General features: G+C 55.1%; 1 protein-coding gene across 3 annotated transcripts in view; it reads right to left on the bottom strand.

Moving 5' to 3' along the window:
- The window catches only part of TSPAN9 (tetraspanin 9), a 166006-nt gene that overhangs the window by 67675 nt on the left and 70519 nt on the right, over positions 1-27812 (bottom strand). For 2 of the 3 annotated variants that reach the window (XM_040978746.1, XM_040978747.1), the window contains one exon: positions 1541-1620. In XM_040978746.1, the coding sequence (XP_040834680.1) occupies positions 1541-1603 (63 nt within the window). In that variant the 5' untranslated portion in view covers positions 1604-1620. Of the gene's footprint in view, positions 1-1540; positions 1959-27812 lie in introns of those variants that run through there. The other variant, XM_040978745.1, reaches the window with a different exon arrangement.

The following is a 27812-nucleotide window of genomic DNA, read 5'->3' as shown; positions in this document are numbered from 1 at the left end:
TTTAAATGTGAAGTGCTTGCCTGGTTGAAGTGGAACAGAAAGGTGGGTTGTGACTGTGAACGAAGACAAGAGGAGGCAGCTGTGAACAATGGAAACAGGTCTGATTTCACAGATGCAGGCAAATGAGCCACAGGAGCGCGAAGCACTAGCCCACAGGCAGCTGCAAAGCCATTCCTGACATTCTGGCGCGCCCGCCTCTGCCACTGACCACAAGAACCAGAGGCGCTGCCCCACCGCAGGCAATGCCTGCGGAGATGGTCCGGGGGAGACCCAAGCCGGGCACTCCACCCTTTCAGGCCCCAGCTGGGGAAGGGGCCTCCCTCCCCAGATACCCGGAGAGAAGACCAGGGGCAGCCCCTAGTGCCTCCAGGGCATATCATTAGCAAAGGGAGGATGCTGGGGAAGACGGTCACAAAAACTCCCTCTGCCCCCCTGGACTGGGCACGGGGGTGGGTTTACAGGAAAGCCCAGCCCCCACCAGACACAGTGATCACCCAAGGTCACTAGGATGGGAGCCCGAACTCTCTTGGCAGCTCCAAGCGCTCCCTTCTATGGGACTAGTCATGCCTCTGCACACACAGACACACAAACTCCAGAAAGTTTTGCAGCTGAACTGGGTCACTCTGCGCCAGCATAACTGCTCTTCCCTCCTCCCCTGCTCCCACCAAGACCGTGCCCTGCTGGCTCCCACAGCTTCCCCTGGCCAGTGGGCGGCTGACAGCCTCCTCCAACCACCGGGGGGCGGGTGCACAGAGCCTGGGACCCAGCCAAACATCTGTGCTGACCGGGTCTGGTGGAGGGAGGCAGAGGCCGCAGTTGGGACGAGATGAACTTCAGAAGTCTGCAAATACGCCCAACTAGTCTTTGTCACACATGCACACATGTGCGTGCACAGAGAAGCCCACGGGATGCTGAGAGCAAGTCTCAGCTGCCCTACCCACAAACACCTCCAACAGACTCTCACCAAGGACGGGCACCCCACTGCCCTCTTTGTCCCTCCCTGCCCAGGGTCCAGACACCCTCTTCCAAAGCCACAGTCACTCCCAAGAGCAGCACCCTTCACGCCACACAAGCCCCAGCTTGGGTTCAGTCAGTAAGCCCATGGGCTTGGGACACGCGCTCCCCTGCCTTTTCCTAGGATTTCCTGAAAGGAACGGGAGCAGGTGACCTCCATACACACCCTCATTCCACTCCCATCAAATGCTGTGGTGTGCATCCTCATGAGTCCACGAGGTAAACACTCAGAAAGCTATCCCCTACCTGCCCATCTCCAAGCCAGGGTCACAGCCGCTTCTGGGGTACCCGTTATCTTCAAGGGGGGGCAAAGGAAAAGTTTGCCCTCCTCAAGTTGGAACCTTCACTCAGCCACAGAGAAGAAAGGAAGACACCGATGCGCGATGGGGGAGATTTAAAGGGAGGGAAAGGGAAAAAAAAAAAATCCTGCACTTACGCCGTGCAGAGCGGAGCAATGCAGCACGCTAGCGAGGTAGACTCGCGCTGCGGTGAGCAAAAGGGGGCCGAGCCGAGCGCAAGGACTTACCCAGAAGATGAGATTGAAAAGGAACATCATGTACTTCAGGCAGCACAGGCAGCCCCTGGCCATGTTGCACTTCTTAAATTCTAGAAGGAACACAAAGGACAGGTCCAGGTAAAACACCACGTATTTGCTGCCTTTGGGAGCATCGTACTTGTCGGTCTTCACGCCGGCCTCGGCGCGGCTCTGGCCGCGGGAGCCCGCCGTGCCGTAGAAGGCGCCGGCCGTGAAGCCGCGGCCGAACGGGCGGCCCGAGGTGGACGGCTTAGCAAAGTCCGAGTCCTTGCTGTCTAAAGACGGGCTCCGGTGAATGGAAGAATCCTCGCTACTCGACTTCTCCATGCTCGCGTCGTTGTTGCCGGCGGGCGCGAGGGGCGGGGGGCATCGCTCCCACGGCGGGACGCAAGGGGCGCCCAAGTCGGGCTTGGGAGTGGGGTGCAGGCCGGCGGGACCCTGCACGTCCCCTCTCCTTTCCGGGGCTCCCTCCCGGCCGAACTCGGCACCCAATGGCCCCGCTGCCGCTCGGACGGCGACTGGCCCCGAGCGGGCTCTGCGGCGCGGCGCGGCTGTGTGCGCGCTCGCGAACTTGGCGTCTCAGGGGCGGCTGCAATTTGATTTTTCTTTCCGGGGCGTCCACTCGCTTCCCCGCCGCCCCACGCGAGGCAGGAGGGCGCCGGGACCCAGGCTTGCCCGGGCACACCTCTCTCTCTCCCAGACCAGCCCGTGCACTTGGCCGGCGCTCCGCCTCCTTTCGCTCCGCCACTTTGCAGAGCAGCTGCCGGCCCTGGGTTGCCCGGGCGCGCGGCGAGCAGAGCCGAGAGATCGGCCGCAGCTGCCACCGCGGGACTTTCCCTGCGAAATCCCAGCCCCGACTCCGGGCTCTGAAATCACCCCGAGCCCCCTGCCCGGCCCCCGGGCCCGCCCCCTGCCCGGCACCCGACCAATGGGCGCGCAGCCTGCCCGCCCGGCGCGGGGCGGGAGATCCACCCCCCTCCCCAATGACACAATATTTTTAATAGGATTAGCGTTTTGCTTGTGCCTATACAAGTGCCCTCGAACCCCCTCGGTAAATGTCAAGGGCTCCGGCGATGGGGGTGCACAGAGCCCTCACTGGGAAGAGCACTCTCCCCTCCCAACCCCACCCCCTCCTCCCACCCCGAGAAAGAGGGCGGCGGGAGGAGGGGAGCGGCTGGAGGTGCCCCAGGAGCCGAGGACGCCAGAAACAGGGCCGCGGGAGGCTACAGGGGTTAGAAGCACGGCCACCGTCGAGCCGGCTGCGATCAGCCTCCCACCCCCTATGCAATCAGCCTCCCACCACAGCAGCGGGCTCGCGCACACACCATGCTTTTGCACACGTGGTTCTGGCTCTGGCGCGCAGGGAAAAGGGACCGCAAGGAAGGCACGAGGTGTGGGCAAGCGCTTGGGGCCTCGGCGGTCCGCGCTGCCCTCCCGCCCCTTCCGCGCTCCCGCGCTCGCGTGCACACGCGCGGCTCTGCGAGGCTCCTGCAGCTGCGCGAACCCCCGCCTCCGCGCTCCCGGGTGGGGCGCCGCGCAGCTGGGCAGCCGGCCAGGCTGCGAGAAGCAGGTGTCTTAAATGGGGTCCTCCTGCCTTGCCCCTCACTGCCAGAATAATGCAGGGAGGGTGGTCTTGGTCACAGGTAAGACCCTCTTCCGCGAGAAGCACATGAAAGGCACAGTGCACAGAAACGGCACAGGAAACCGGAGACCACCAGGAGCAGCTCTGCATCCTGGTTTGTAATGGAGCAGCTAGGCCTCCCCTAGGACCACCACCGTTGGCAAATGAAGACTTAGCCAAGGGATCCCAGATGGACCCCAGAGGACGCCAGCTCTCCTGCCCTTGTCTGTGACTCAGCCCACAGTGCTCAGAACAGGAGCCAAGTTCAGGTCTGGGGTCTGGAAGGTGGGATAGCTGGACACAGAATCCATGCCCTACCTAGGAGTGTGGGTGGGAGCATCCTCCTTGTATACCTGTCTAATGCCCAATGCCATGTGCTGTGTGCCAGGCGCAAAGAGATCAGGAGGTGTGGCTCCTTACTCTTTGGAACCCTCAATCTTCCTGTCCTCCCTGCCCCTTAAAAAAGACAGGGGGCATCAGCCAAGACAAATGGGCAGAAACACAGCTACCCTAGCCAGCCAATGCCACCAGGGAAAGAGAAGGGCATTTTCAGCCAGGGGGACTGCAGACCCTCACAGGAGGTTGCCGTGGTGACCCCGCCTGGAGCGGCAGGCCTGCTCCTAGCTAGCCAGAACGCTTGGACGCCGCAGTGCTCGCCCTGTTCCAGCCCTACATGGCTCAGGAGGGGAGCCCAGCAGGCCCACCTGGCATGCACAGTGGCCAACCTGCTCCCTCCTGATTAGGCACAATGAGTCCTGCAGATGCTGTATGCAGATGCAGGACAGAGGTCTAGCCCCCCACCTGATGGCTCGGGGGAGCCCTCACAGCCACACAGTGGCACTTCTCCAAGGCAAGGGGACACTGGACAGGGAATCAGAAGACCCCATTCTCCCTTTCAAGTCTTCCCAGCTGTTTGATCGGGGCGGTGGTGGTGGGTGAGGGTGTCCTCCCCGAATCAGCCTGTCCCCTAGAGGGGCACTAGAGGCAGCCCTGCAGCATGGAGCTGCCTGAGGGGACACATCAAGTCAAAGCCAGCTCTTCTTCCTGACCCAGGGTGAGGCACCCGGGCCGACAAGAGCCCCCCACAGGCTGGGCCCTCTACTTTCTAATCTCTTCCCACCTCTCCCTTGGGAAGAAGAGTATGCCTGGTTCACTCAGAATCATCTCCCCCTGGTCCCGGGCTATTTCACCTCCGGGTCTCATGAAAATCTATACCACTAACTCTGTCCTCAAGAAACTGGAGGAGCCTGAGGGCCAGAGGGGCAAGAGAAAAAGAGTCTGCCCAGTGCCACAGTTCTGCTCCCTCAGTCACACCTGTCAGCTGCTCTCAAGTTTGCAGGAGAGTCCCCTCGGGGTCCTGAGCTGTCCCCCTCAGAACAGCAGCAACTCCGCTGCTATAGCTTACTTCCCCCAGGGCCCAAGCCTCCCATGATGTCATCCTGTGACACCACCCCTACCTCCCATGATGTCACCCTCAAGACACCCCCCAGACAGTCATGATCCCCACTTTAGAGAAAAGAAGTGGTGTGCTTGCCAAGCCTCCATCCTATGCTGTCTGTGGCTACATGAGTAGTTCCTGCCCTGAGAAATCTTCCAGTCTCAGAGAATCTCAAGAACCCTGAAGTACTGTAGCCTGAAGCAAGACCATGATGCAACAGACCCCGAGACAGGGATCGAAAGGGGGGAACGTGCCCAAGTGATGTCAGTGAGCTGCTCATCTGCAAAGGTGAATCCCAGTGGAGAGGGCTTCAGCGGATGTCACATGGGGCTGCAAGAAGCAAAACAGTGCAGGGAGATGCATTGTGGAATGTGGACAGCTAGTCCTGTCTTAGGACAGAGGTGGGAAAGGAGCCTGGGGAAGGCTGGAGTGCCGGGACACAGCCCGCGGACAGTCACAGGCAGGCCTTGGTGGGCCAGCTACTGAGCAAGGACCCCCCAGAGACAAGGCTGTGGGCCTCAGGACTCCCTGAGGAGAAGCTGCAGGTACCTGCTACCAGGAGAGCAAAAGAGAGCCGTGGATTGCCCTTGGAGCCCTCTCCATGCCCAATGGCTCTCGGCAGTGATTGGCACAGGAAGAGACAAGGAGGGTGGACACTTCCACAAAGGCCTTGCGAGACCTCAGTGAGCCTGTGGATCAACACGCTCTGTGAGCTTTCCTGGGGCGCGTGTGCAAATGCAAACCGCAGAGTCCCAGGCAGTGGGGCACACAACACAGCTGACGTCCCAGGTATCCAAGCCTGGTAGCAGGGGGAGAGACATTGAAAGGTGAAGAGGCCAGCTGTCCTTGGTGCTTAGACATGGGGTGCAGAAGGCACGAGTGGCCAGGCTGGGCCCTGAGACGGTATCTCCCCTATGTATCCCGATCCCCAGCCCCCTACCCCGATGCTTGCCAGCCCTGGGAGAGAGGCAGGAGGTACAGGCTGTTCTTGACAGCTCAGTCTCCAAGAACGTGAACAAGACAGGGCAGCCTTTTACTAACAACCACGAAGCCAGGACAGAATTTTCAGAGGGAATGAGAAAAGTGACTCGGTGAAATCAACATGCAACATCTCTGCTGACTGGCAACCGGGGAGATGAGCATTTCAGAGAAAATGCCAAGCTCTGCCTGCCTCTCCACGGATTGCTCGGGCTAGGGTGGCAACGTGTCCCCATCCTTCGTCGCTCCCTCACCCACACACAGTCAGGGCCAGCAGGCGAACCCAGCTCCCCTCCCTGCCCTGTGATGCTGACTGCTGCTCTGTCCATCAGCCTGCACAGATTCGGAGGCAGCCTGGGCCTCCCCCTCTCCAGCCTGGCAGCTTCAAGGTCAAGGTGAGCTACAAAGTGGGGGCTCACTGCACAGAAGAGCCTGGGAGATGAGCCTTGTGCTGGCCCTGACTTCTTTAATTTGCTTGTGAGGTGGTGAGCCCAATGCAGGCCTCCCACGCAGGTGGCAGGGATTCACATGGTTATACCACCACCTGCATACCTCCTAGGGTCTGCATTAGCAGGAAGCTGAAATCTGGGAAGGGAGCTGCGACTGGAACCAGGAACTAGATATGAGAGGTGATGTCCTATACCTTGACTACTTGGTCAAATGCCCATCCCTGATGATTTTAACTCTGAATGTGGGACCTTCTTGGGTTTCATTGCTAAGTGTAGCATTCACAGATGTGAAGAGAACCCGACCTTCAGAACGCCTGCAGCTGTCCGATAGCTGCGGAAATCCAACAGCAAGGACAGTATGTGCGGCCACACCCCCTATGACTCAGGAAGGGCGCAGCAACCATAGCTGGAATTAGTGGAAGGGTTCTCAGGTCCTTGCCAGATGGTGGATGAGTTGCTAAGAACACACTAGAAAGGATGGTCAGGGGACCTCCCTGTGCATAGAAAGGTTTCATCCTACCTCCTTCCTGTCTCTTGTCTAGACTGCAATGACAGTTTGGCCACCCACCCCTGCTCTGGTTCCTAGGGGCTTCCAAAAAGACCAGGGGCTGTGTCCTTGGCGTTTCCACTCCCCAGTACCTATCTTCTGTGACCATCCCAAGGCAGGTCTTTGAAAAGTCTAAGAGGAGAAATATATCCCCACCCCCCGACCCCATCTGTGCCATGTGCCTGAGCTCTTGCCAAGAACAGCCTGAGGGCCCCCCAAGTTCAAGAACCAAAGGCTGAGAACCAAGCCAGAAATCCAGGGAGTGGTTCCTGGAAAGCAGGGCACCTGAGGACGCCTGAGCCGGGCGCATGCCTGCACCAGCGACAGGTAACACAAGGGAAATGGCTGTGAGTCAACTGTGTCGTGCACAGCCGTAGCCCCAGCACGTGACACAGCCTGGAACGGCTGGGTGAACAGGTAGAGAGACAATTAAACTAATGGATTTGGAGAGCCACTTTAGAGGAAGAGTCGGGAAAGACAGGAGATGGAGAGACGAGGGAGGAGGAGGTAGGAACAACACAGACAATCCAGCCACTCAGTCTAGGTGGTTGAGCTCTTGGGGCTTCTCTGAGGAAGTCGCAGGCAGCAGCAGCTCTGCCTGCAGAGACCCCCCTCAGCCGCGTGTCTGTACCCCACCATCAAAGCATGCACTGGGGCCTCCGGACAGTCTAGCCAGCCTGACTCTGAGGAGACCAGGCCACAGTCTCAGTCCAGCTACATTACTTCAGATCCACCAGGAGACTGACAATATGATGGGTAGACCAGGAGGAGCCACGCAGGAGATGGGGCTGAACTGTGACAAAGCCCAGATCAGCAGGTGGGCCCTGTGAAGGTGGAGGATGGCCAGGTTCAGATACCTCCCCATCCCAACTCCATCTATATCCTCATTCAACCCAACCATAGAGAACAAAGCCTGGGCAAAACACCACAGTGGGAGCCTCCAGGCTGAGGGACCAGATGCACCTGTGCTCATATCCCATCTGGAACAGCTGCCCTACTCTTGGGCAACTTAGAGTGACTACTCCAACTCTAAAACTGGAGATAATAACACACGACTTGGGTTGAGGGGTGGCCAGCGTCATGGTTCAACAGGCTAATCCTTCACCGTGTGGCACCAGCATCCCATATGGGCACCAGTTCATGTCCCAGTCTCTCCACGCCTGATCTAGCTCTCTATTTACAGCCTAGGAAAGCAGCAGAGGATGGTCCAAATCCTTGGGCCCCTGCATCCACACAGGAGACTGGGAAGAGGCTCCTGTCCTGGCTAAGCTCTGGCCATTGTGGCCAATCAGGAAGGGAACAAGCAAATGGAAGTTCTTTTCCTCCTTCTCCGTATAGATCTGCCTTTCAAGTAAAAATAAATCAATCTTAAAATATATAAAATGTACAACTTTTCAAGCAGTGTGTCATTGCTTCATTCCCACATTCCTGCATGAGGCCACCTCCAGGACCACCACCTGAGCGCCATGACACCCAAATGTCTGTGTGACCCTCACCTGCCCCTTGAGTCCCAGGCACACACACCCGGCTCCTGCTACTCACCCCCACTGGGCTGTCACACTGGCAGCTCCAATTTCACATGCCCCAGAGGCACTGACCTTGCCCCAGACGAGTTCCCGTTGCACTGCCTTGCCCTGCTCAATAAAGAGCCACACACACACACACACACACACACCCTCACACCACTTCAGCCAGCAGTCACCTGCTCCTACCCCCATCATGCAGGAGTCAAGCTGGTGCCCCTCTTTCTGCCCCTCACAATCCCAGACACTGCCGTGGCCTACCGCACCCAGGGTCCTGCACGGCCTGGAATACAGCCCCACCCTGCCACCCTGGCCCCAAGTCTATTTGTCACCCAGAGGCCACGGTGACCTGACTCACTCAAAGCCTTCTCAACTGTAACCTCTCCAGTGGCTTTCCTCAAATCATAACTCTGTGTGTGTACACGCACAAGGGCACATTTCTGTACACAGTTCCACTCCAGTGAAACACAAATTCTTAAAATAACTTTGGATGTCTGGCACGACTGCCCAGTCCCTCCCTGCGGCCCCATCCCTGGCCTCTCCTCTCCCATTCATCATGTACCAGTTCATGCACTGCCCACAGTCGTCCTTCCTCTGAGCCTTCACACAGGCTGTTCCCTACACCTGGATGCTCTAACCTAACCACCTGCCTGGCTTAGATCTACTCCTCCCTGACTCTTGGGAATTCGTCAAAATGGTCCCCGCGCTGACTTTCTGGCAGTCCCTGTGCAGTCAGATACAATGCCCCTGGTACCATCTGCCTAACCTTCCCAGGCACTCACCAGCCCTGGGAACACACTACCTCTGGGTGCAGCTCATGGCCTGATTCTCCTACTAGCCCACAGCCTGCACAGCAGTAGGGCCTGGGACCCCGACAGATACCTGATGAACAAAGAGTCCTAAGGAAGGCCTTCCTAGGTCATCCATGAACAAAGCCTAATGACAACCTGGGTGACCTCTAGCTCCTTAGCCACTAAATGCAAAGGTTGAACTCGCTGGTTCTCTAAGATTTCCCCAAGACCTCAACTGCCCACCCTATGAAATGGGACATGCTAGGCTCACAATGCTCAGTCCATACCAAGCTGACCAGAGGGTGAGCATGAAAGAGAGGTGGGGCTGAAGCGTCCAGGACGCCCAGTGTCAGCTAAAACCCAGAGCAACGACTTTCCCATCCCACTCCTTCCAAATCCTTCCCCTGTACCTGCCTGGGTCAACCCTCCACCAGCAAATCCCCAAATCCTCCCTGCCTCCTGCCTCTGCACCTGCTACTCCTGCTGAGAGCTCCTCTTCTCCATGCCTGATCAGCATCAAGGTGCTCATCACCTCCTTTCTGCAGCACCCTCAGTGTTTCTGTGGCTCTGACACTCCCTGCCCACCCTCCCCCACCACCCCAAGACATGAACTTCCTGAGGGCAGAGTCTATGTCCAGCACCCTTGACCTCCAGTACTTGGCGCCATGTTAAGCACACCGATGCCGACAGTCAAATGCATGTGATGGCAGCAGCAGGGTCGCCTGTTGTACATGTCTTGGATAACGCCAAAACAGCGCTTTAGAAAAAGTATCCAAGAAAAGGAGCTGCTGCTCCAACCAGGCAATAATGTGCTCTTCAAGCAGGCTTAGGGTGGGGAGTTGGGGAGGGGGGATGGGCATAGGCTGAGCCCCAGCAGCACAGGCTGGCGGCCAGCCTGGATGTAGAGCACAGGTCCCTATTTCCAGCCCCCACCCCATCTTCCTGCCTGTTATTCCACATGCCTGTCAGGACCACCTCCCCCTCTATCTCCCACCAGGTGCTGGTGTGTGGGGTGCTGACACACCTGTACCCACACGCATACACACTGGCGGGGCACAGGAGAAAGCAAGCATTTGCACTCAGACTTATCAGGGCGGGCAGGCAGCTCCGGGAGGATGAGATAAGGCGACCGCCAGCCTGGGGAAGCGAGATGCAGCCTGAGGTTTACAGCCATGCGCTGTGTAAATTCCTGACCCAGCAAATCCCATATTCCTAACCCTCCATCGAGGGCACTGACTTGCTGGCAGGAATGGTGCCAGGAACCAGCATCCAGTTGCCTGCCCCAGCCAGTCCATGCACCTGGGAGCCATCTGCCAGCTTTGGGAGATGGACTTATAGCCTCCCTCTTCCCTTTGTCCCTCCTTGGAAGCAGAATGGACTGGGACTGGAGCCCCAGTGGGAAAAGACACAGGTGGGGAGCACGTGGGGACCCAGGGGAGAGAAGCCCATTCCTACTCCATCCTCACTGACAGAGGGGCAGGGGTGGACAGTGGGGGCAGAGAGATGGAGCTGGACATCCCAGCCGGGTGTCGTGTGACTCCATGGCTTGCAGTCACTGGGGCAGTCACCTGACCCCCACGGGCCACTCTGGAAGATGAGGCAGGGGTTGAGGCCACCATGGGGTAGTACAGCGAATTAAGCCACTGCCTACAATACCAGCATCCCCTATCAGACCACAGGTTCAAGTACTGGCTGCTCTACTTCTGATCTAGCTTCCTGCTGATGTGCCTGGAAAGGCTGGCAAAAGATGGCCCAAGTGTTTGTGTCTGCTATCCACGAAGAAGACTGAGATGGAATTCCTGACCCTTGTAGCCATTTGAAGACAGAACACCAGCTATGCCTCCTTCAGCCTCTCCTCTGACCTCAGGCAGGTCAGACCTTTCCAGGTGTCTCCAGTTGTAGGAGGCCTTCTCAGAGCATCCAGACATCTCTGCCCATCGGCAGGTCCTCAGACAGAGCCCCTATGGGTCCAGGGAAGCTCTTGTTCCAGCAGAGACCCAGTCTGCCTGCTCGAACCAACCCACACTTCTACACATGTGCACTGCAACCCATGGCGGGGTCACATGTGCATGCCCTGCCATACACACTCCTACTGGCTACCCTACCCCATGCTGCCACCAAGATGGGCCCCAGGAACGTCCCAGGACACACGCCGTACATAGTCTTACTCATCTGCAACAGTCTTCAAGGACCCCTGGGGATTGTAATGCAAAGCTCGAGCCTGTCACCCAAGACTTTCCACGCTTGCCTGCCTGATTCCCTGCCAGTCCCCCTGCCCTTAGAGCTGGCAAGTAGAGCTGATCGGTGTTCATCCCCACCCTGCCGTGGCCTCCCACATCCATGCCTGCCTTCAGCACACACTTCAGGGATCGCCTCAAGGGCAATCTCCTCCAGAAAGGCTCCCCTTCCTGTCCCAAACCTCTCATTGCGACTGAACAAGGCTGTTTCGACTCTGTCTGAGATCATGGCTATTTGCCTCAAAGTCTTGGTACAAAAAAAGAAGTCTCCTAAGACAGAACTCACCCACATTCCTCTCACATTAACAAGTCCAGCTTGACATGAGATAGATGCATGGGCTCTGAAGGGGATTATCTGAGTGTCCAGCAGCACCCAGGTCCTAGGTATAAGACACCCCCAATGCTACCCCTAGCCCACCTGCTAGGCATTCACCTAGACTGTATCCAACTGCTTGGCCCCACTGCAGGCCCTCTCAGGGTTGCCCACCAGATTCAGCCAACTACCAAAGCCACGGAGGAGCTCAGATGTCCAGCCTGGAGCTCCAAGAATGTGGCTGGGCTCCACAAAGCCCGGGGTGTCCCGGGTGACTGTGCTAAGTTACCCACCGCCGACCGAGCTCAAGCCTCAAGAGGCGCCTCTGTATCCCAGCCAGCCCAGGCGCCAGGACGCACCTGCTCTTCCCTTCCCCCATATGGCGACCAGAGGAAATGCCAGCCGCAGCCTGAGCAGGGAGAGGCACAGAGCTGCCCTTCCCTGCCTTCACCACACCAGCCTGAGTCAGACCAGCCTGTGCCCCATCCTTCCATGAGAGCACATCCCACCTGCAAACCTCTTGACCAAAGACAGTCTTTGCAACCACAGGAACAAGGCAGAAGGGAGAGCAGGGCAGCCCGGGCAGGAGACACGGCCCTGAGAGAACAGAACCTACTTGCTGAATGAATGGACCTGCTTCTCTTTTCACATCCATTCAACAGTGTTAACAGGGCACAGCAGGTTGGGTTGCCACATGCAATGCTGGCATCCCATGAAAGGACCTCAGCTATTTCACTTCCGCTCCAGCTCCCTGCTAAGGCACTTGGAAAAGCAACAGAATATGGCCCAGTACTTGGGCCCCTGCCACCCACATGGGCACTCTAACAGAACATCACTTGCTCTCTGTCACTGGTTGAAATAAATCTGTTTTATAAGGGCGGGGCGAGAGAGCTCAAGCCTTAGGATGACACAGCAAGAAGAGTAGAGTCTCCCATCACACCCGCACGGGTAGCAAGCCTGTCGCTCCTGGCCAACACAGCGCTGCTCTGTCATCTCACACACCTGCCCCCACCCATGCTCACTTTGACTTCACCCAGCATGAACACAGGGGTTTTGCCAAACAGAAACAAACTGTCCCCAGCCTCTGCAACCACTGCCTTGGCACCCCAGCAACGGGCTGGGAAAGGCCCGGCCAGTTCCCTGGAGGAAAGCCCTGACGTGCAGTGCTGGCCAGCTGCCCTGCTATAAATGCCCCCACCAAGGCCAAGGTCAAGGCAGCCATGGTTTAATGACCAGCTAGCAAGTTTTCTGGTTATTTACTGACAGGCTCTCAAGAGCCAGGACCAAAGAAGGTTCCTGCAAACCACCATGACCAAGCTGCAGCCCTTCCCTCCCAACGCTACTCCAAGACAGAGAGGCAGCCCACCATCAGTGTGTCCCGTTCGTCCCCACGAGCAAGCAAGTTAGCTCACATGTCACACCAGTCCCATCTTGGAAATCAGACCAGGACAGGAGCCTGGTCCTCCAGTGGCCTACCATTCCTGTGAGAGAGAGATGATGCCTTTATTTGTAAAAGACCAGTGTCGTGGCATAGTAGCTTAAGCCTCCACCTGCAGTGCAGGTCTCCCATACAAAAACTGGTTCAAGTTCCAGCTGTTCCATTTCCCATTCAGCTCCTTACTAATGCACCTGAAGAAGTGGCAGATAATGGCTCAAGTCCTGGAGCCCCTGCACCCACTTGAAAGACTCAGAAGAAGCTCCAGACTTCTGGCTTCAGACTGGTCCAGCTTCAACAGTTATAGCCATTTGAGGTGTGAGCCAACACATGAAAGATAGCCCTGTCTCTCCTCTCCCTCTGTAACTCTTTTCAAATAAAAATAACTCTTTAAAAACAAAAAGGAGGATCTGTATAATTCACACACTCAGCCTCCTTGCTGTTCCTTGACCTCGGCTGCCCCCTTCCCAAGCATCTCTGCACAACCAATTCAAATGCCCCTGCTCCGAGAAGCCCTCCCTGACCACCTCTGCAGCCTATGCAGCCATGCTCGCCCTATTCTGCTTCTTCCGAGAAGCCCTCCCTGACCTGACCACCTCTGCAGCCTATGCGGCCATGTTTGCCCTGTTCTGCTTCTTCCGAGAAGCCCTCCCTGACCACCTCCGCAGCCTATGCAGCCATGCTTGCCCTGTTCTGCTTCTTCCACAGCACTTACACAATGTAACTGACTTTCCTATTATGCTTTGGGGCATTTATATAAAGTTTATTGAGAGCCAAGAGAAAAGACATGCTGGTTACGTCTCCAAACGCAAACAGTCCTAGGCCAGAGCTGGAGGCAGAACCACACACCCAGTCCTGGCTTCCCACTTGAACCATCCCTGCAGCCTGCACTGGCAGGAAGTTGCAGCAGGGAGCGCAGCCAACCTCATGCTCAGGTTCTCGGAGAAGAAACATGGGCACACATTAACAGGCGTCCTAACGGCCAGGCCAAGCCCCTGCCCACACTGTTGCTCACGATGTCATCCAGGCTTTGCGAGGGCAAGGCTTTTGCTCTGTTTCACTCACAGCTGCATTTCCACAGGCAGGGACAGAGCCTTGCGGGTGGCAAGAGTTTAGTAAATACTGTTAGAGGGAAGAAAGGAGAGAAGGTTGGATGGAAGGCGGGGCGGCCAGCTTGGAGGTCTCTGCTGACTCCCTTGGGTGCCATCGCGGCTCTCCAGGAAGAGGTAGTAAGAGAGTGACAGTGGCCAGCAGCAGGTACCTGCCCAGAAGCCAGTGCCCCACTCAGTAGCTGGTGCCCGCCAGGCTGGGACTCAGGATGCCTGTGTCCTGCACCTGTGACTTGGCACGGCAGTATCTCCATCCCAACCCTGCACTTTACTTTCTCTCCTCATTTAGTCTGTAACAGGACCCTACATGGCTAACCACGGACAGTACCATGCGGATGGATAAGGCAGACGCCAAGTCAGAAGGTCTCTGGGCTGCTCACTGGGAGGCTGTCACAGGTCAGGTCCGAGTCATTCCCTTAAAAGGCCTAGAAGAGATGAGCCCTTGGGGTGTCCAGCGCACCAGCCACACCTGAACTTCTAACCACTTCTTTGCCGGGTTCCTGGCTCTTGCTCTGGAAGAAACTCCCAGAGAAGGTGCTCTATTGGGGTACTGCAGGCCAGCGGAGCCCCAGCCCCAGGCAGCCGTCCCACCACGCCTCGGGCGGGCGACCCACATGCAGGGCAGCCAGCTCATCCTGCTATTTTAAGCTCTGTGGGTCTGGCTGTAGCACGTAGCAGCCCCAGCGGGCTGGTTGATGGCCCGGGTTGGAGGTGAAGAGCTCACCCACTGCTGGAGTGCTGACCTGGGGAGCTCTGAGAAGGGCGTGGCCACACACACCCCCAGCCTAGCACCAGCAGGGACTGGAAGCTCCACCCCCACCCTCAATCCCCAGGAATGGGGAAAGTGAGTCAGGCACCACGCTGGGCACACCCAGATTCCATTTCTGAATGTGACCCCCTGAGTCTCCAAAGCAAAATGATTCCCGCCCCCACCCAGAAATTCCAACAAAGCCAGCTCAGTGCCTATCCTCCAGGTCGTGGGACAACAAGGACACAGGCTGGTTGGGCGGGGGTTAACCTTCCACCATACCAGAAGGGCCTCCCAGTTGAGGCAGGCCAGGCACTGTACATGGGCAAGGTAGATGGCCAAACACTAAAGAAACCTGAGTGTAAACCAGATGGGCCAAGGGACCCCTGATGGGCATTACTCTATCAGTATCATCATTATTATCTTACATTTCTGCTGATCTCACTGCACCACAAAACCCAGCCTATGGCTCAGAGAACCAGGGTTCCAGGGAAACTGCCAACCTCCAGCAGCTCCGAATTTCCCGAGAACCATGCCCCTGAAGAGATGCAACATGCAGGCAGCCCTGTTCCAGCCCCGACCCTGCCCTGCGCACCCCCCACCTTGGGACAGACACTGAGCAACCTCTAGGGGCTGGCTTGAGACGCACCCTCAGATAGGGATGCAGGGTGCGAACCACTCCCATGCCTAACCTTGCAGTGCTGGAGGACGTGGGCCAAGCCTGCAGGGCCTGATATGGCACATGTGCCAGGGGGCAACCAGCAGCCCTGCCAGCTCTGAGTGCTTGCTCTCTGAGTACCACCAGCACCAGGGTAGGAGGAAAGGTGCTCCACAAAGTGCTGTCATGAGGCACCTCTGGGACCTTTCTCCTGCTACTGAGAAATCTCAGCATGGAACCAGTCACTCACTCAAAGATGCACAGATCCACTGCCTGCATAGGCGGGGCACGCCGATGCCTTGATGCACTTGTTGGGGGAAAATCTGGGAGCCATGGGCCTCCTAAGACCGGCTGCTCCACTCTTCCGCTCCCCTCCCCTCCGCTGGCTTCAGTGCACCCAGACCTTTCAGGTACTTCTCTTAAAATGAGCATTTGGTGCAGTGGTGGAGTTACAGCTTAGGACCCACACATCCCACACTGGAATGCCAAGTTCAAGCTATTACATTTCCAATCCAGCTGCCTACTAATGCACCTGGGAGGCAGCAGGTGATGGCTCAAGTACCAGACTCATGCCATCTACCTGAGAGACCCAGAACCCCAGGATCCTGGCTTCACTCTAGTTCAGTCCTGGGTGTTGAGAGCACCTGGGAAGTGAACCAGTGCCTAGGACGACAACTAGATCTCTCTTCTCTCTCTCTCTCTCTTGCTCGCTCTCTCATCCTTTCAATAAAATGAAAATTAATTTTTCATCTTTTGAAAAAAATCCCTTATTTGTGGTAATTAGCATGGAGTACAAAGCAACAATACAACACATATGAATGTAATTGATATTCTAAGATTTGATTACTGTTTACAACCCTTGTCCCCCTCCTGAGGAACAATGGCTTTTCTCCCTACGACTTGTTGAATTCTTTATTTAGTGACTGGTTAAGATCGTGCTTATAAACTAAACTGAAAATATGTCATTGTAAAAAATTACAAGAAAAATAAGAAAGGAAGGAAGAGGGAAAGAGGGAGGAAAGGATGGGAAGCATCCTTACGCTTTTAAACCTGCATATGAAATACAGGAAATGTGTTCCCCTTACATAAACAGAAAAACCCATTATAAAATCTGCCAAAGCAATGAAAAGAACCTGCATTTACAGAAAACACTGTGCTGCTCTGAGAGCTCGGCTGCCTGGCCCTTGTCACTGCCCTAGGAAGTATGTGAAGCTGCCATCATCACACCCAATGCACAAGACTTGGGCAGAGGAGCGACTGCACCTGAGGCCACTGGTGACCAGACCAGACCCCAGTCTCCAGGCTCCAAGTGCATTCTCCTTCCCCTCTAGCCGGTACCCCGCCAAGTCTCCTCCTTCAGCATCCCTGGATGTCTGCTCATGACCGCACGCTCCCAGGCCCACGCTGGCCTTGCTGAGGTCACAGCCCAGGTGTAGGACCTGGAAGGCTGTGTTAAGGTATTCCCCAGGGGTCCTGACCTGTGTAAGACTGTGGGGGTACCTAGTCCGAAGGCTGCCGAGTGGATCTATCCAGCTCTCTCCTCCACTCCCCATGCAGCAACTAATCACCTCAGGCAAATCTTACAAAGCTGGGGAACTCCCAGTGCCCCCATCACTTCCCCAAGACATGGCTACACAGACAATCCCCTCAGTAATTTCAAGTCACACAGTAGGATAGACATGGTCTTGGCTCAGATCTCCTACCCTGTCTTGAGAAGGGATATCCCTGGAGGAACCAGAGTTGCAGTACAGTGCATTAAGCTGTCACCTGTAACTCCAGCATCCCATGCTGGAGTACTGGTTTACATCCTGGCTGCTCTGCCTCTGATCCAGTTTCCTGCTAATACACCTAGGGAAGCAGCATGGGATGGCCTGGGTACTTGGGCCCCTGCCACACACACAGGGGACCTGGGTGAAGCTCTAACTCCTGGCTTCTGCACTGCCCAGTGCCAGCTTTGGAAGGAACTAGCGCATAGATCTCTCTCGCTGTTGCTCAGTGCATGTATTGGTGTCCTGTTCCTCTCCTTCCCTGTCACTGTGCCTTCCAAATAAATAAGTAAATCTTTAAAAAAAAAAAAAAAAAACCGTCAAAGGGCTGCAAGCAGTGTAGGACAGTGGGAAGGGCCGTAGTGGTGAGGTCAGAAGACGCAGCACGGTGTCCTAGCTCCTTCTCTCACGGTGACATGGACAGCCCACCAGAGTCCCCAGCACTGGCTGACTTCCCATGAGAACAGGTACTTTGCAGACATGAAATTTAGAACTGGTTGCTGGCTGCAGGGAGCCACACCTGGCCAGGAAGGCTTACCCAGCTGCAGGAAATACAGTTGGATTTCGTCTCCAGGATGAAATGTACCTCGAGGCTGCCAGAAAGTTACGTGAACCATGAGGAGACACAGCAATCCTGTCCACGGGGAGCCGTGTCCCTGAGACACGTGATCCAGATGTCATGAAGCATAACCCTGGCTGGGAACTGGGGAATACGTGCCTGACACTTGCCTGCGAAATGGGCAGAACAATGTCCCAAGTCGCATGGACTTAGCACAGACTCTTTATCCGTGTGTGCATTGCTTGATTGCTGAAACAAATCAAAGTTGGTCTTAAAAAATGCATGAGGTTAGCTCAGCACAGAATGATACCTTCCTAACCTACTAAGCGGGAAAACCAGTTCTGAATTGAGCCAATATTTCATCTGTTCCAAACTCTACTCGTGGCAACCCGCCTCTTGTCAATGCCACATCCCACCACCAACAGGCCCTGGGCTCCGGGGAAACACCAGGTCCTCCTGCACTCAAGGACTTGGTGCAGCAAGGCTGATGATCACATCTCTGATTTCACTTAGGGTAGAATGAGAGGAATGGGCTTAAAATGCAACAGGAAGCCTGCAGAAGAGAGCTATTAAGGATGGCAACAGGTGACCGAAGCAGGTGCTAGCCGCCCTCCTCCCAGGGCTGCTCGACCCCCACCCCACCTGGAGTCACACGGGGCCCAGTGGCAGGGGGTATCACACAGCAGGCACAGCCCCTTCCTTCCTAGATGACTTTGGGAGGTGCCTGCCTGTCTGCGGCATCCCTGCTCCCAGGATGAGGCGGGATGGTAGTTGTGGGGTTGCCACAAACAATCAGGCTCCCCGGGGGCCCCGTGGCCTATTTCCAGCTCCTGACAGTTCCTGTCTAATGCCAACGTTGATGGAAGAATCCAGGGCATTCTGGGCCCAGCATTGTTCCAATCACACATTCCACTTCATAAAAAAAGCTACTGAATAACTCTCATTCCTCCACCCTCCCCAGGGAAACCACATCAGAGGAGGGGCAACCAGATCCCCGCAGGGGACAGGGACAAAGGGAAAGACAGCAGGCAGGAACCACCGGGTGTCTCCATCATGGCCCATCGGATGCCCCACAGTGTACACACACACATGCCGCCTGCCCAAGGGTTAAACTCACCCCAGGTTGCCATAACCGCCAGCAAATGTGAGCTGTCCCCTGGCTGGGACACGACACCATCCAGGCATTGCTGTTTGGACACCACAAGGTCTCCCTGCAACTGAAGTCTTGGGGTAGGAAAGGAGCACCAGCAGTACAAACAGAAACACACCCAAGATCATGCTAAGTGCATTGGGGAGAGGTGAGATAGGGGGCCCCAGAAGAAGGAAAGAGAGAGAAGCAGAGACACGCATGGCGGCAGCAACAAATGGAATTAAAAGTTTGTTTTTATGTCAAAAAGAAAGTCCACAGATACAGCTTTCAGAATACGCTCTCTCCATAACCACGGGAAGACACTCTCCCACCCTACCAGCAGCTACCAGAAAACCCCCTGCTCTGAGTCCCCATGGCACCATGCCACCTCCAGAGGGAGCCAGGCAGACAGGAGCAGCTGATGTCCTGTCCAGATGCCCAAGGGTCTAACGTCTTGATGAGCCTCTGGGACCCCGCCTGCCAGGGCCTCATAAGAGCAGGTACACCCAGGTGCTCACCTCCCCTCTTACCCCAGAGGGAGTGAGGCATGTTTGAACCACTCTTCCATGACAAGGGAAACTTTCAGCTTTGCTTTACAGTTGGGGATTTAAAAAAAAAAAGGAAGAAAGAAACATTGGTGATATTGGTAGTCCATCAGTATTTTCCTAGCAGACTGGTCCAAAAATGCACCAACAGCTCCTGGGTGCTGACAGGGTGTGGCATATGTGAGGATCTCTACACCTGCTCCTAACTGGTCCCCAGCCTTGCCCAAGCGACCCCCTCTCCTCTCCAGAGGAACTGTCACACAAATGATGGATATGTTTCTATTTTTTTAAAAGTATTTGGTTTTACTTTATTTGAAAAGCAGAGAGAGACAGACAAGGAGATCAAGAAAGCTCTTACAGCTGCTGGTTCTTTGCCAAATGCCCCCAGCAACCAGCACTGGGCCCAGCTGACGTCAGGAGCCCTGTATACTCCATCCGGGTCTTGCACATGAATGGCAGGGAACCAAGTACTTGAGGAGCCATCACCACCTGCTGCCTCCCAGGGTGGGCACGAGCGGGAAGCTGAATGAGAAGGGGAGAAGCTGAGATTCTAACTCAGACCCTCCAATATACAACGTGATCACCCCAAGTGACAACCTAACCACTGCACCAAACATACCCCAAAGACTGGGTCTGCTCATCACACTCCACGCTGAACCTCACTCACCCTGCCAACAGCTCCAGTGTCCCCAGAGCAGTTACGGAGATGGAGGACAACTCAGGAGGGCCCTTGAAAGGCATGGCCACACCCATGGAAGGAGTGGGCATGTGAGCAGCTGGAGGGACAAGCAGAAGGAGACCTGTCTTTCATTGTTTTTTTTTTTAAAGATTTATTTATTTTTATTAAAAAGTCAGATATACAGCGAGGAGGAGAAACAGAGAAGATCTTTCGTCTGATGATTCATTCCCCAAGTGACCACAACGGCCAAAACTGAGCTGAGCTGAATGAAGCCAGGATCCAGGAACTTCTTCCTGGTCTCCCACATGGGTGCAGAGTCCCAAGGGTTTGGACTGTCCTCAACTGCTTTCCCAGGCTACAAGCAGGGAGCTGGATGGGAAACAGAGCTGCCGGGATTAGAATAGGTGCCCATATGGGATCCTGGTGCACTCAAGGCGAGGACTTTAGCTACTAGGCCAATGCGCCAGGCCCTTCCATTGTTCTTGGACTTTTTTCTTTAACATGGGACAGATCACCATCTCCCTGGGACCAGGAAGGAGCCGAGGCATCACAGCAGAAGGGAGGACGCCTCAGCATTACTGAAGTTATCATTTCGTCATCTTCTAGCAAACTTTGTACTGTGTCTGGAGCAGCAGAGCATCCTCTAGCACCGTGGGAAGACGAGAGCAGAACACATGTGCCTCCCCACCCCCCTGGGGCAGGGCGGGGGGCAGGACATTCTTTCTGCATGCTCCAAGCTCCCCAAATTGAAACTCTGCCTGCACATTGCTGTGTGGATTCTACAGCCGAGGCCAGGGAGGGGATGGGGACAGGGCCAGCTTCCTAACAGGTGACATCTTAATAAATGCATCAACTCACCGACAGACATGGAAGCTGCACTCTGGGCAGAGAATTCCCATAAAGGTGAGGAATGGACTGAACACTAAGCCTACAGGTCCTGAGACACCCTGCCTCGACCTGAAGGCCTAGGTGGGTCCTGGGGGATGGACCAAAGAGAAAAGGGAGCAGGGAGCAGGGCCTCCCCAGAGCTGGCCTGGGTCTGTTTGACATGCAGCGTGCAGGCATTCCCAGAAATCAATGCTCATTTTTTAAAACACTGCTGCCGGGAGCCACCTGCCTCGCTGGAGTCCAGGCTGGTGTTAAGTATCTATTTATAAAACGACTCCACCGCAGTGCTGAGGTGCCTGGTCTGTACACTCAGCCACACAGACAGGGCCCAGAGGCACATGGGGGAAACTGAGGCAATGAGAAGACACCCGTGGTGGCTTGGGCTTTCTGCACCAGAGAACCTCCCTGCAGGCTGAGCTTCACCTGGCACTCTGGGGCTTCTTGCTGCAGGGGGTCCCGGATCAGCCTGCTGATCAGCTTGCTCACTTCCTTGCTCGCTCACTCTCTCTCCTCTTAAAAGCACCGCCAGACAGGCTGGGCATTACAAGGCAATTGTATTAAGGACTAAGGAACCGAGCCAAGGAAGCACAAGGCTCGTGCCCTTCCTGGCACCTGCTAGCTCCCTTGTCTTACCCTCTCCCAGGGAGTGACACCCCAGCTCCCAGGGCGTCCCAGGCTGCCAGGGTCCTTCCCCATCCCTACATCTCCCCCTCTGGAAGCCCCATCATTTGATGCCTCTCCTGCTCCTTTGTCAGGCTTCCCCTCCCAGCCCTGGCTGCAGACAGCACAGAGAAGTCACAGACTGGTCCCCAACTCTTCTTCCCATCACATCAAGGAACAGGCCAAAGATAAAAGCTCTCCAAGTACCCTGGCCACTTGTTCAGACAACCAAGAGGGCAGAGAAGAGGCAGGAAGTGGAGGCTTAGGATGCAGGCAACCTCTCACATTGAGTGACAATGCTCCTTGGATCTCGTACATGCAAACGCAGTCCGGGAGCAGATGAAGGCCCTGCTGACCCCAGGCACAGCAAGGACTCACAGGGACATGAAAATGGACACACAAACACTGCTGCACCTTCCAACATTGAGCAGCAAGGAATTAGAATCAGAAAGCAACTAAGTTGAGGCAAGTGTTACAGGAGAGTGGGTAAAGCTACCACCTACAAAGCCAACATCCCACAAGCATGCCAGTTCAAGTCCCAATTGCTCCACTTCCAATCCAGCGCCCCTGCTAATATGTGCAGGGAAGCAGCAGCAGCTGGCCCGAGTGCTTAGGCAGCGCCAAGGGATGCGGCACGGGAGTAGGTCACATGAACAAGCTTGGTTCACCTCCTAACCCACAGTCCAGCTCATGCTGCCATGTGGACAGCAACGGTTCTCAGCCAGGGGCATAAGGAGCCCCGTGGGCAGAATCCAGAGGAGTGAGCAGAAACACTCGACGCTGGACTCTTGAACAGCAGAATCTGCACACCAGGAGGAGACCTTGAAGGGTCGTGGGAGAGGCACAGTGCAGAACAGTGAGGTCACCTCGAAGGATGCTCACATCCTGCACTGGATGGGTCCTAACTCTGCTTCCAATCCAGCTCCCTGCTGAAGTACACACTGGGAGACAGCAGGTGATGGCTCCAATACTTGGGTCCCTGCCACCCACGTGGGGAGACTAGATGAAGATTGTGGCTCCGGGCTTCAGGCTGGCCAAATCCCAGCTGCTGTAGCCATTTGGGCAGGAAACCAGTGGATGGACATCTCTGTGTCTGTCTCCCTCTGCCTTTCAAATACAACAAAAATACCCCCCCCCAAAAAAAAAAAAAACTTTCTTTCTTTCCATTGGAAAGGTATGCCCACAGAGCAGACAGACAGAAAGACCTTCCAACCACTGGCTCACTTCCCAAATAGCCACAATGGCTGGAGCTGAGCCAATCCAAAGCCAGGAGTCAGGAGCTTCTTCTGGGTTTCTCACACAGGCGCAGGGTCCCAAGACTTTGGGCCATTCTCTGCTGGTTTCACAGCCATAAGCAGGAAGCTGGATGGCAAGTGGAGCAGCTGGGATATAAATTGGTACCTATATGGAATGCCAGCACTTGTAGGTAAAGGGTTAGCCAATTGAGTCATCACACCAACCTTGAACATAAAATTCTCCGCCCTCCCCACCACACCCCGCAAAAAAAAAAAAAAAATCCCTGGAAACCACCATTATTACCTCCTTTAGCTGGAGAGATAGGCAAACAGGTCTACAAAGCTAAGCAGTGGTCCCCAGCTGAGAATGGCCACAGAGAGAAGGCCTGACCCTGCCCATGCTGGGCTCTCCACACCCCCAGGAGCTGGGCAGAAAGGCAGGATAGCACCTGTACCCCAGAGCCAATCTGTATCCCACACACCACAGCAGTCACTGACAGGAGGGGCCGGCCGAGGGAGGGGCGCTGTGATGGATGGCACCTGCTTCCCCCGCCGTACTAAAGGGCCCGGGAGGAAGAGGAGCAATGAAAAGCCTGGGAGATGTTCGCCCTGTGATTTGTGCCGCTCGAGATGCCCCGCAGCAATATTTATCCTGCAGCTCTGTCCCACTTTCGTTTATTATCCAGCTTAGTCTGAGCTATCACAACCAGGACAGGGCCCATAAACCAGCCAGCTGACACCCTCAGGACCCTGCGGTGTATTTTTAAAATCTCAAGATGCAGCTTCAACCCTTCGTGAAAGCGTAAGGAAGGAAGTGTGCTCCTCCGACCCTGGGGACAGAGCCAGAGCCCCTGCCATGCACTCACAGAGTCACCCCAGAGCCTGTACTAGCCACACCCCCACTCCCACTCCTGGGAGCAGAACCACCATCTGGTTGGTGCCCTCCCTTCAGGCCCACGAGACAGACCTTCCAGGGACCCAGACTGGGATCGGATTGTAATCATCTGCCAACAGCAAATCATGAAAACATGAGCCAGTAAACGGATGAATTTTGCAATTATCGGGCATCAGGTCTGCGCTGAACAAAACAGGGTTAAAAGTACAAGATGAAGCTCTCGATTAACTCACAGGCACACAGGAGCCGGTAACCAGCAATACAGGAAGGAAGGGGCAGCTCTGCAGGGGCAGGAGAGACACCAGATACCCAGGATCAGGGGATCTCCGGGGTTGGGACTGGTCTCAAAGAAAACAGGGTAAAGAAAAAAAAACAAAGAAAGAAAGAAAAGAAAAAATGATAAAAGATGGGCAATAATTCCTAAACTGACAGCCAACAGCTTCTAAAGATCACAGACTAGGGTAGGCTCCTGGCACAGCAGGTTATCACTGGGACACTCCTCCTGCCTTGGCGTGCCTCCGATCCCAGCTACTCCATGCTTCTGGTCCAGCTTCCTGCTAACGTACCTGGGAAGCAGCAGAGAGTAGCCAAGCAGTTGGGTTCTAAGTAGTGGGAGACCTAGATGTTATCCCAGGCTCTTAGCTTAGACCTGCCTCCCTCTCCCCTCTCTCCCCCTTTCAAATAAAGAAATCTTCTTTAAAACAATAAAGGTTATGGATTATGTGATCTAGTTACTAGGTTTATGAGGCAGTGCACAAAACCAGAGGAAGAAAAAAAAAAGGCCCTTATGTGGCTTACATCCTGTTTGAGGGCTTGAGGTGACAATAAATCAGCTTAGAAAAATGTACGTCTCATGTGCTATGAAGAAAAATAAAGAAGTGTCAGGAGAGCAGGATCGTACAGGGTAGAGGCAGGACTGCTGCTTCACACAGAAAGGGAAGGGATGCTATTGGCAAGCTGTCATGATGCAAACAAGAGACAAGACACAGCACCTAGTGTGGGCTTTGAGATTAGTAAAAGCTGGATGAACCCCAGCTGCCTACAGAGGAACCAGGCAGAGCAAAAGACCAAATTCATGTTTCCCAGACATTAAAATATCTGTCGGACCTCCAAGTGGAGAACAGCATTTGATTCAGAAAAGATCAGAGGCCATCAACCTAGGAGTACATCAGACAGTAACACGATAGGGGTCCCTGGAGTCTCCCAGCAGGTGCCATGGTTATGCTCATCCTTGTACACTATGATGCAATGGGGGACCTTGGAGTCTGCCAGCAGGTACCGTGGTCATACCTGTCCTTGTACACCACGCGGGCACTCAACCCCAATACACTTGATAGTGCTGACAGGGAGGTCAGATCTATGCAGCCTTCTGAGTCCACATGTGAGGTTTCCCAAGCCCAGTGTGAGACACACGACTTGCCCAGGGCCACTCCCCACCTGGCAGCAGAGCCAAGCTCAGCAATCTCTTCTCCACACCACACAAATCCACCAAATTAGATTGTGTTTCCGGTAATGTAATTTGGATGACATGGAGGAAGGAAGCAAATCTCTGACCTAGAAGTATTTTCATAAAACCTGACTCTAGCATTTTTTTCCCCTAGCAATAGCTACTACACGCTCCCTAACACCTAGGCACAGACAGGCACGTCCAATACAGAGAAGGGGGCCTCTGGCATAAACATGGGAAAAGTACCAAGTCTGCCTCTTTGGACAAGAAGGAAAATACTGAATCAGGATGTGAAACAATGTGAACGTGTCAGAAGTTTCTAGAACATTCCCTGCAAACATACCAACAAGATGGATGGCAGAGAAATTCAGATTTAAGTGGCATATATTGAGCACCTTCTATTTCCAGGCTGTTCTCTTACTTCGCTCAGTTCTCACGGTAACCCAGTGAGACAGGTACTATTCCAAGATGAAGGATGTGGGACTCAGAGAAGCAAAGGGACTCACTGTCATAACAGCTAGAAAAGAGAGGGACCCGGGCCACCCCCACACCACCCCGAGACACCGACTCTGTAATCAGAGCTCCGCCCATGGCCATGCTGCCTCGGCAGCAAGAAGGAGGAAGGGGCCCACTGCCCACTTCAAGAACATGGTCTGAGTCTGACTCGAGGCTGCCCTGCACCCTACACCTCACCTTGCTCTGTGAACAAGAAGTCACCCTGCCTGCCATGACACCCAACACAGTCATCTTCTTCCTCCCATCAACAGCACACAAAATCACCCCCTGCATCCAACCTTCCCCAATGTGTCCAGCTCAAGGACCTGCTCATGGGCTCAGCACTGCTCCCGGATGCCAGGCTGTGCACGGCACATGACAACACTGGCATCTACACCTATTTCCAGCTGCAATGCTTCACATCTCGGCTGAACACTTGTGCCTCTACATGGCAGGATGTGTGAGCAACAGCCACCTCCTCCTCCTCCCATCAGCCATACTAACTCATACAGTCCTGACCCCCATGTGGGCGGATGCAAAGAAAGGAAGGCACCTGGCCCACTAGTGGCTAAGTGAATAAGCTGACCCATGGGGATAAAGACCTTTTTCTAAGGATACCAAGCAAATGAGTTTCTGAGCCAGAACTAGAAGTCACTGCTGGGCCAAAGGCCTTTTCCCGAGATCACACCAAGGCCCTGCACCGCTTGCCTGCAGTAGGGCCTTCCTCCACACCTCCCTCTGACCCCAGCCCCAATTGACACTTAAGGCCCACCCACCCCTAAGTGAGAAGCTGATGTACTCCACAGGCAGAAGAGGCAGCCATATCTGGGATGGGGGGCAGAGAGAGGGGGTTCAGCATGGCATTTCCCTTCCTCTCCCCCACCCCCACCAATGTTCCCCATCTGGAGGTTGGAATGGCAGGCGGAGCTGGAGTTTCTGACTACATCCCATCAGGAGTCCCATCCAGGAGGATGGTTGCCAGGGCCTTGGATGAAGAGAGAATGACAAGATAAGAGTACAAACGCTGCGTGTTCCGGCTCTGTTGAATGCCACATGAGATCACCACCTTCCATTTCTGCACTACCTTCCTCTTGAGTCACGACCAAACCTGAGCTCATCCATCTGCATGGCAGCACTGGCCAGGAGAGGGGCGGGGCGTCCGAGCCCTACGTCATAGTCACTCACTGGCTCCATGAAAATTAGAGAGGAGGAGGAGGATTGAGAGAGAGGTGTACAGAGACAGGATCAGCAAAGAGCACCTCAGTTTTCCCAATCCTGCCCACCAGGGACTTGATTCTTGCCTAGTGCTGTTGACCTCTCTCGAACCAAGCACCGGCAAAGAGACAGAAGGCAGCACCTGACTGGCACATGATTCCCGAACAGAAAGAGGAGCATAGAGACAGCAAAGGAACGTGTGTCTCCCGCACACCACGCTCACCCTCAGCCCTCACTGACTCTCAACAAACCTCGTCCCAAGTCTGTCCCTGTGCCCACACAGGGAGGGCTATGCCATCTGGGTGCAAGATGGCCACAGGCAGGCCTGGCCTCCTAGCACCCCTGCAGCACATGGCCCATGGCGGGAACTGCTGCACACCGGCACCTCTGGTAATGCAGCTGATGAGCTACAAAAGAAGAAAGCAAGTAAGGCAGGCTTTGTGGAGGTACTGACAGACAGGGTGAAGCATCTGGAAGGAGTTGGTGCAGCACATAAGGTTGAAAAGGCTTTTCTTTAAACAAACAAACAAGCAAAAAAATACTCATTTCACTTGAAAGTCAGAGTTACACAAAGGGACAGAGAGGTCTTTCATTTACTGGTTTACTCCCCAAATGGCCCCCACAGCTGGCCCATGCCTAAAAGTGGGCCAGTAAAAAGCGGGGAGCCAGGAGCTTCTTCCACATTTCCCATGTGGGTTCAGGGGCACACGGACATGGAGATGAATCTGGAGTAGCCAGTTCTAGAACTAGCACCCATATGGGATGCCAGCACCACAGGTAGAAGGTTAGCGTGCTATACCCCTGTGCCGGGCTCAGAAAATTTTCTGATGATAAAAGAGAGAATGGTTCTTCTCCAAGGCTGATGGCTGCTACCCATGCCTTGCAGGGTCTGACCTCCGTGAT

This window comes from Ochotona curzoniae, unplaced genomic scaffold (assembly GCF_017591425.1).
Source record: "Ochotona curzoniae isolate NIBS_2020 unplaced genomic scaffold, NIBS_Ocur_1.0 contig_2927, whole genome shotgun sequence".
Lineage (NCBI taxonomy): Eukaryota > Metazoa > Chordata > Mammalia > Lagomorpha > Ochotonidae > Ochotona > Ochotona curzoniae.
The sequence above is the reverse complement of the archived record's forward strand: the minus strand, read 5'-3'. Positions and strand labels throughout refer to the sequence as shown.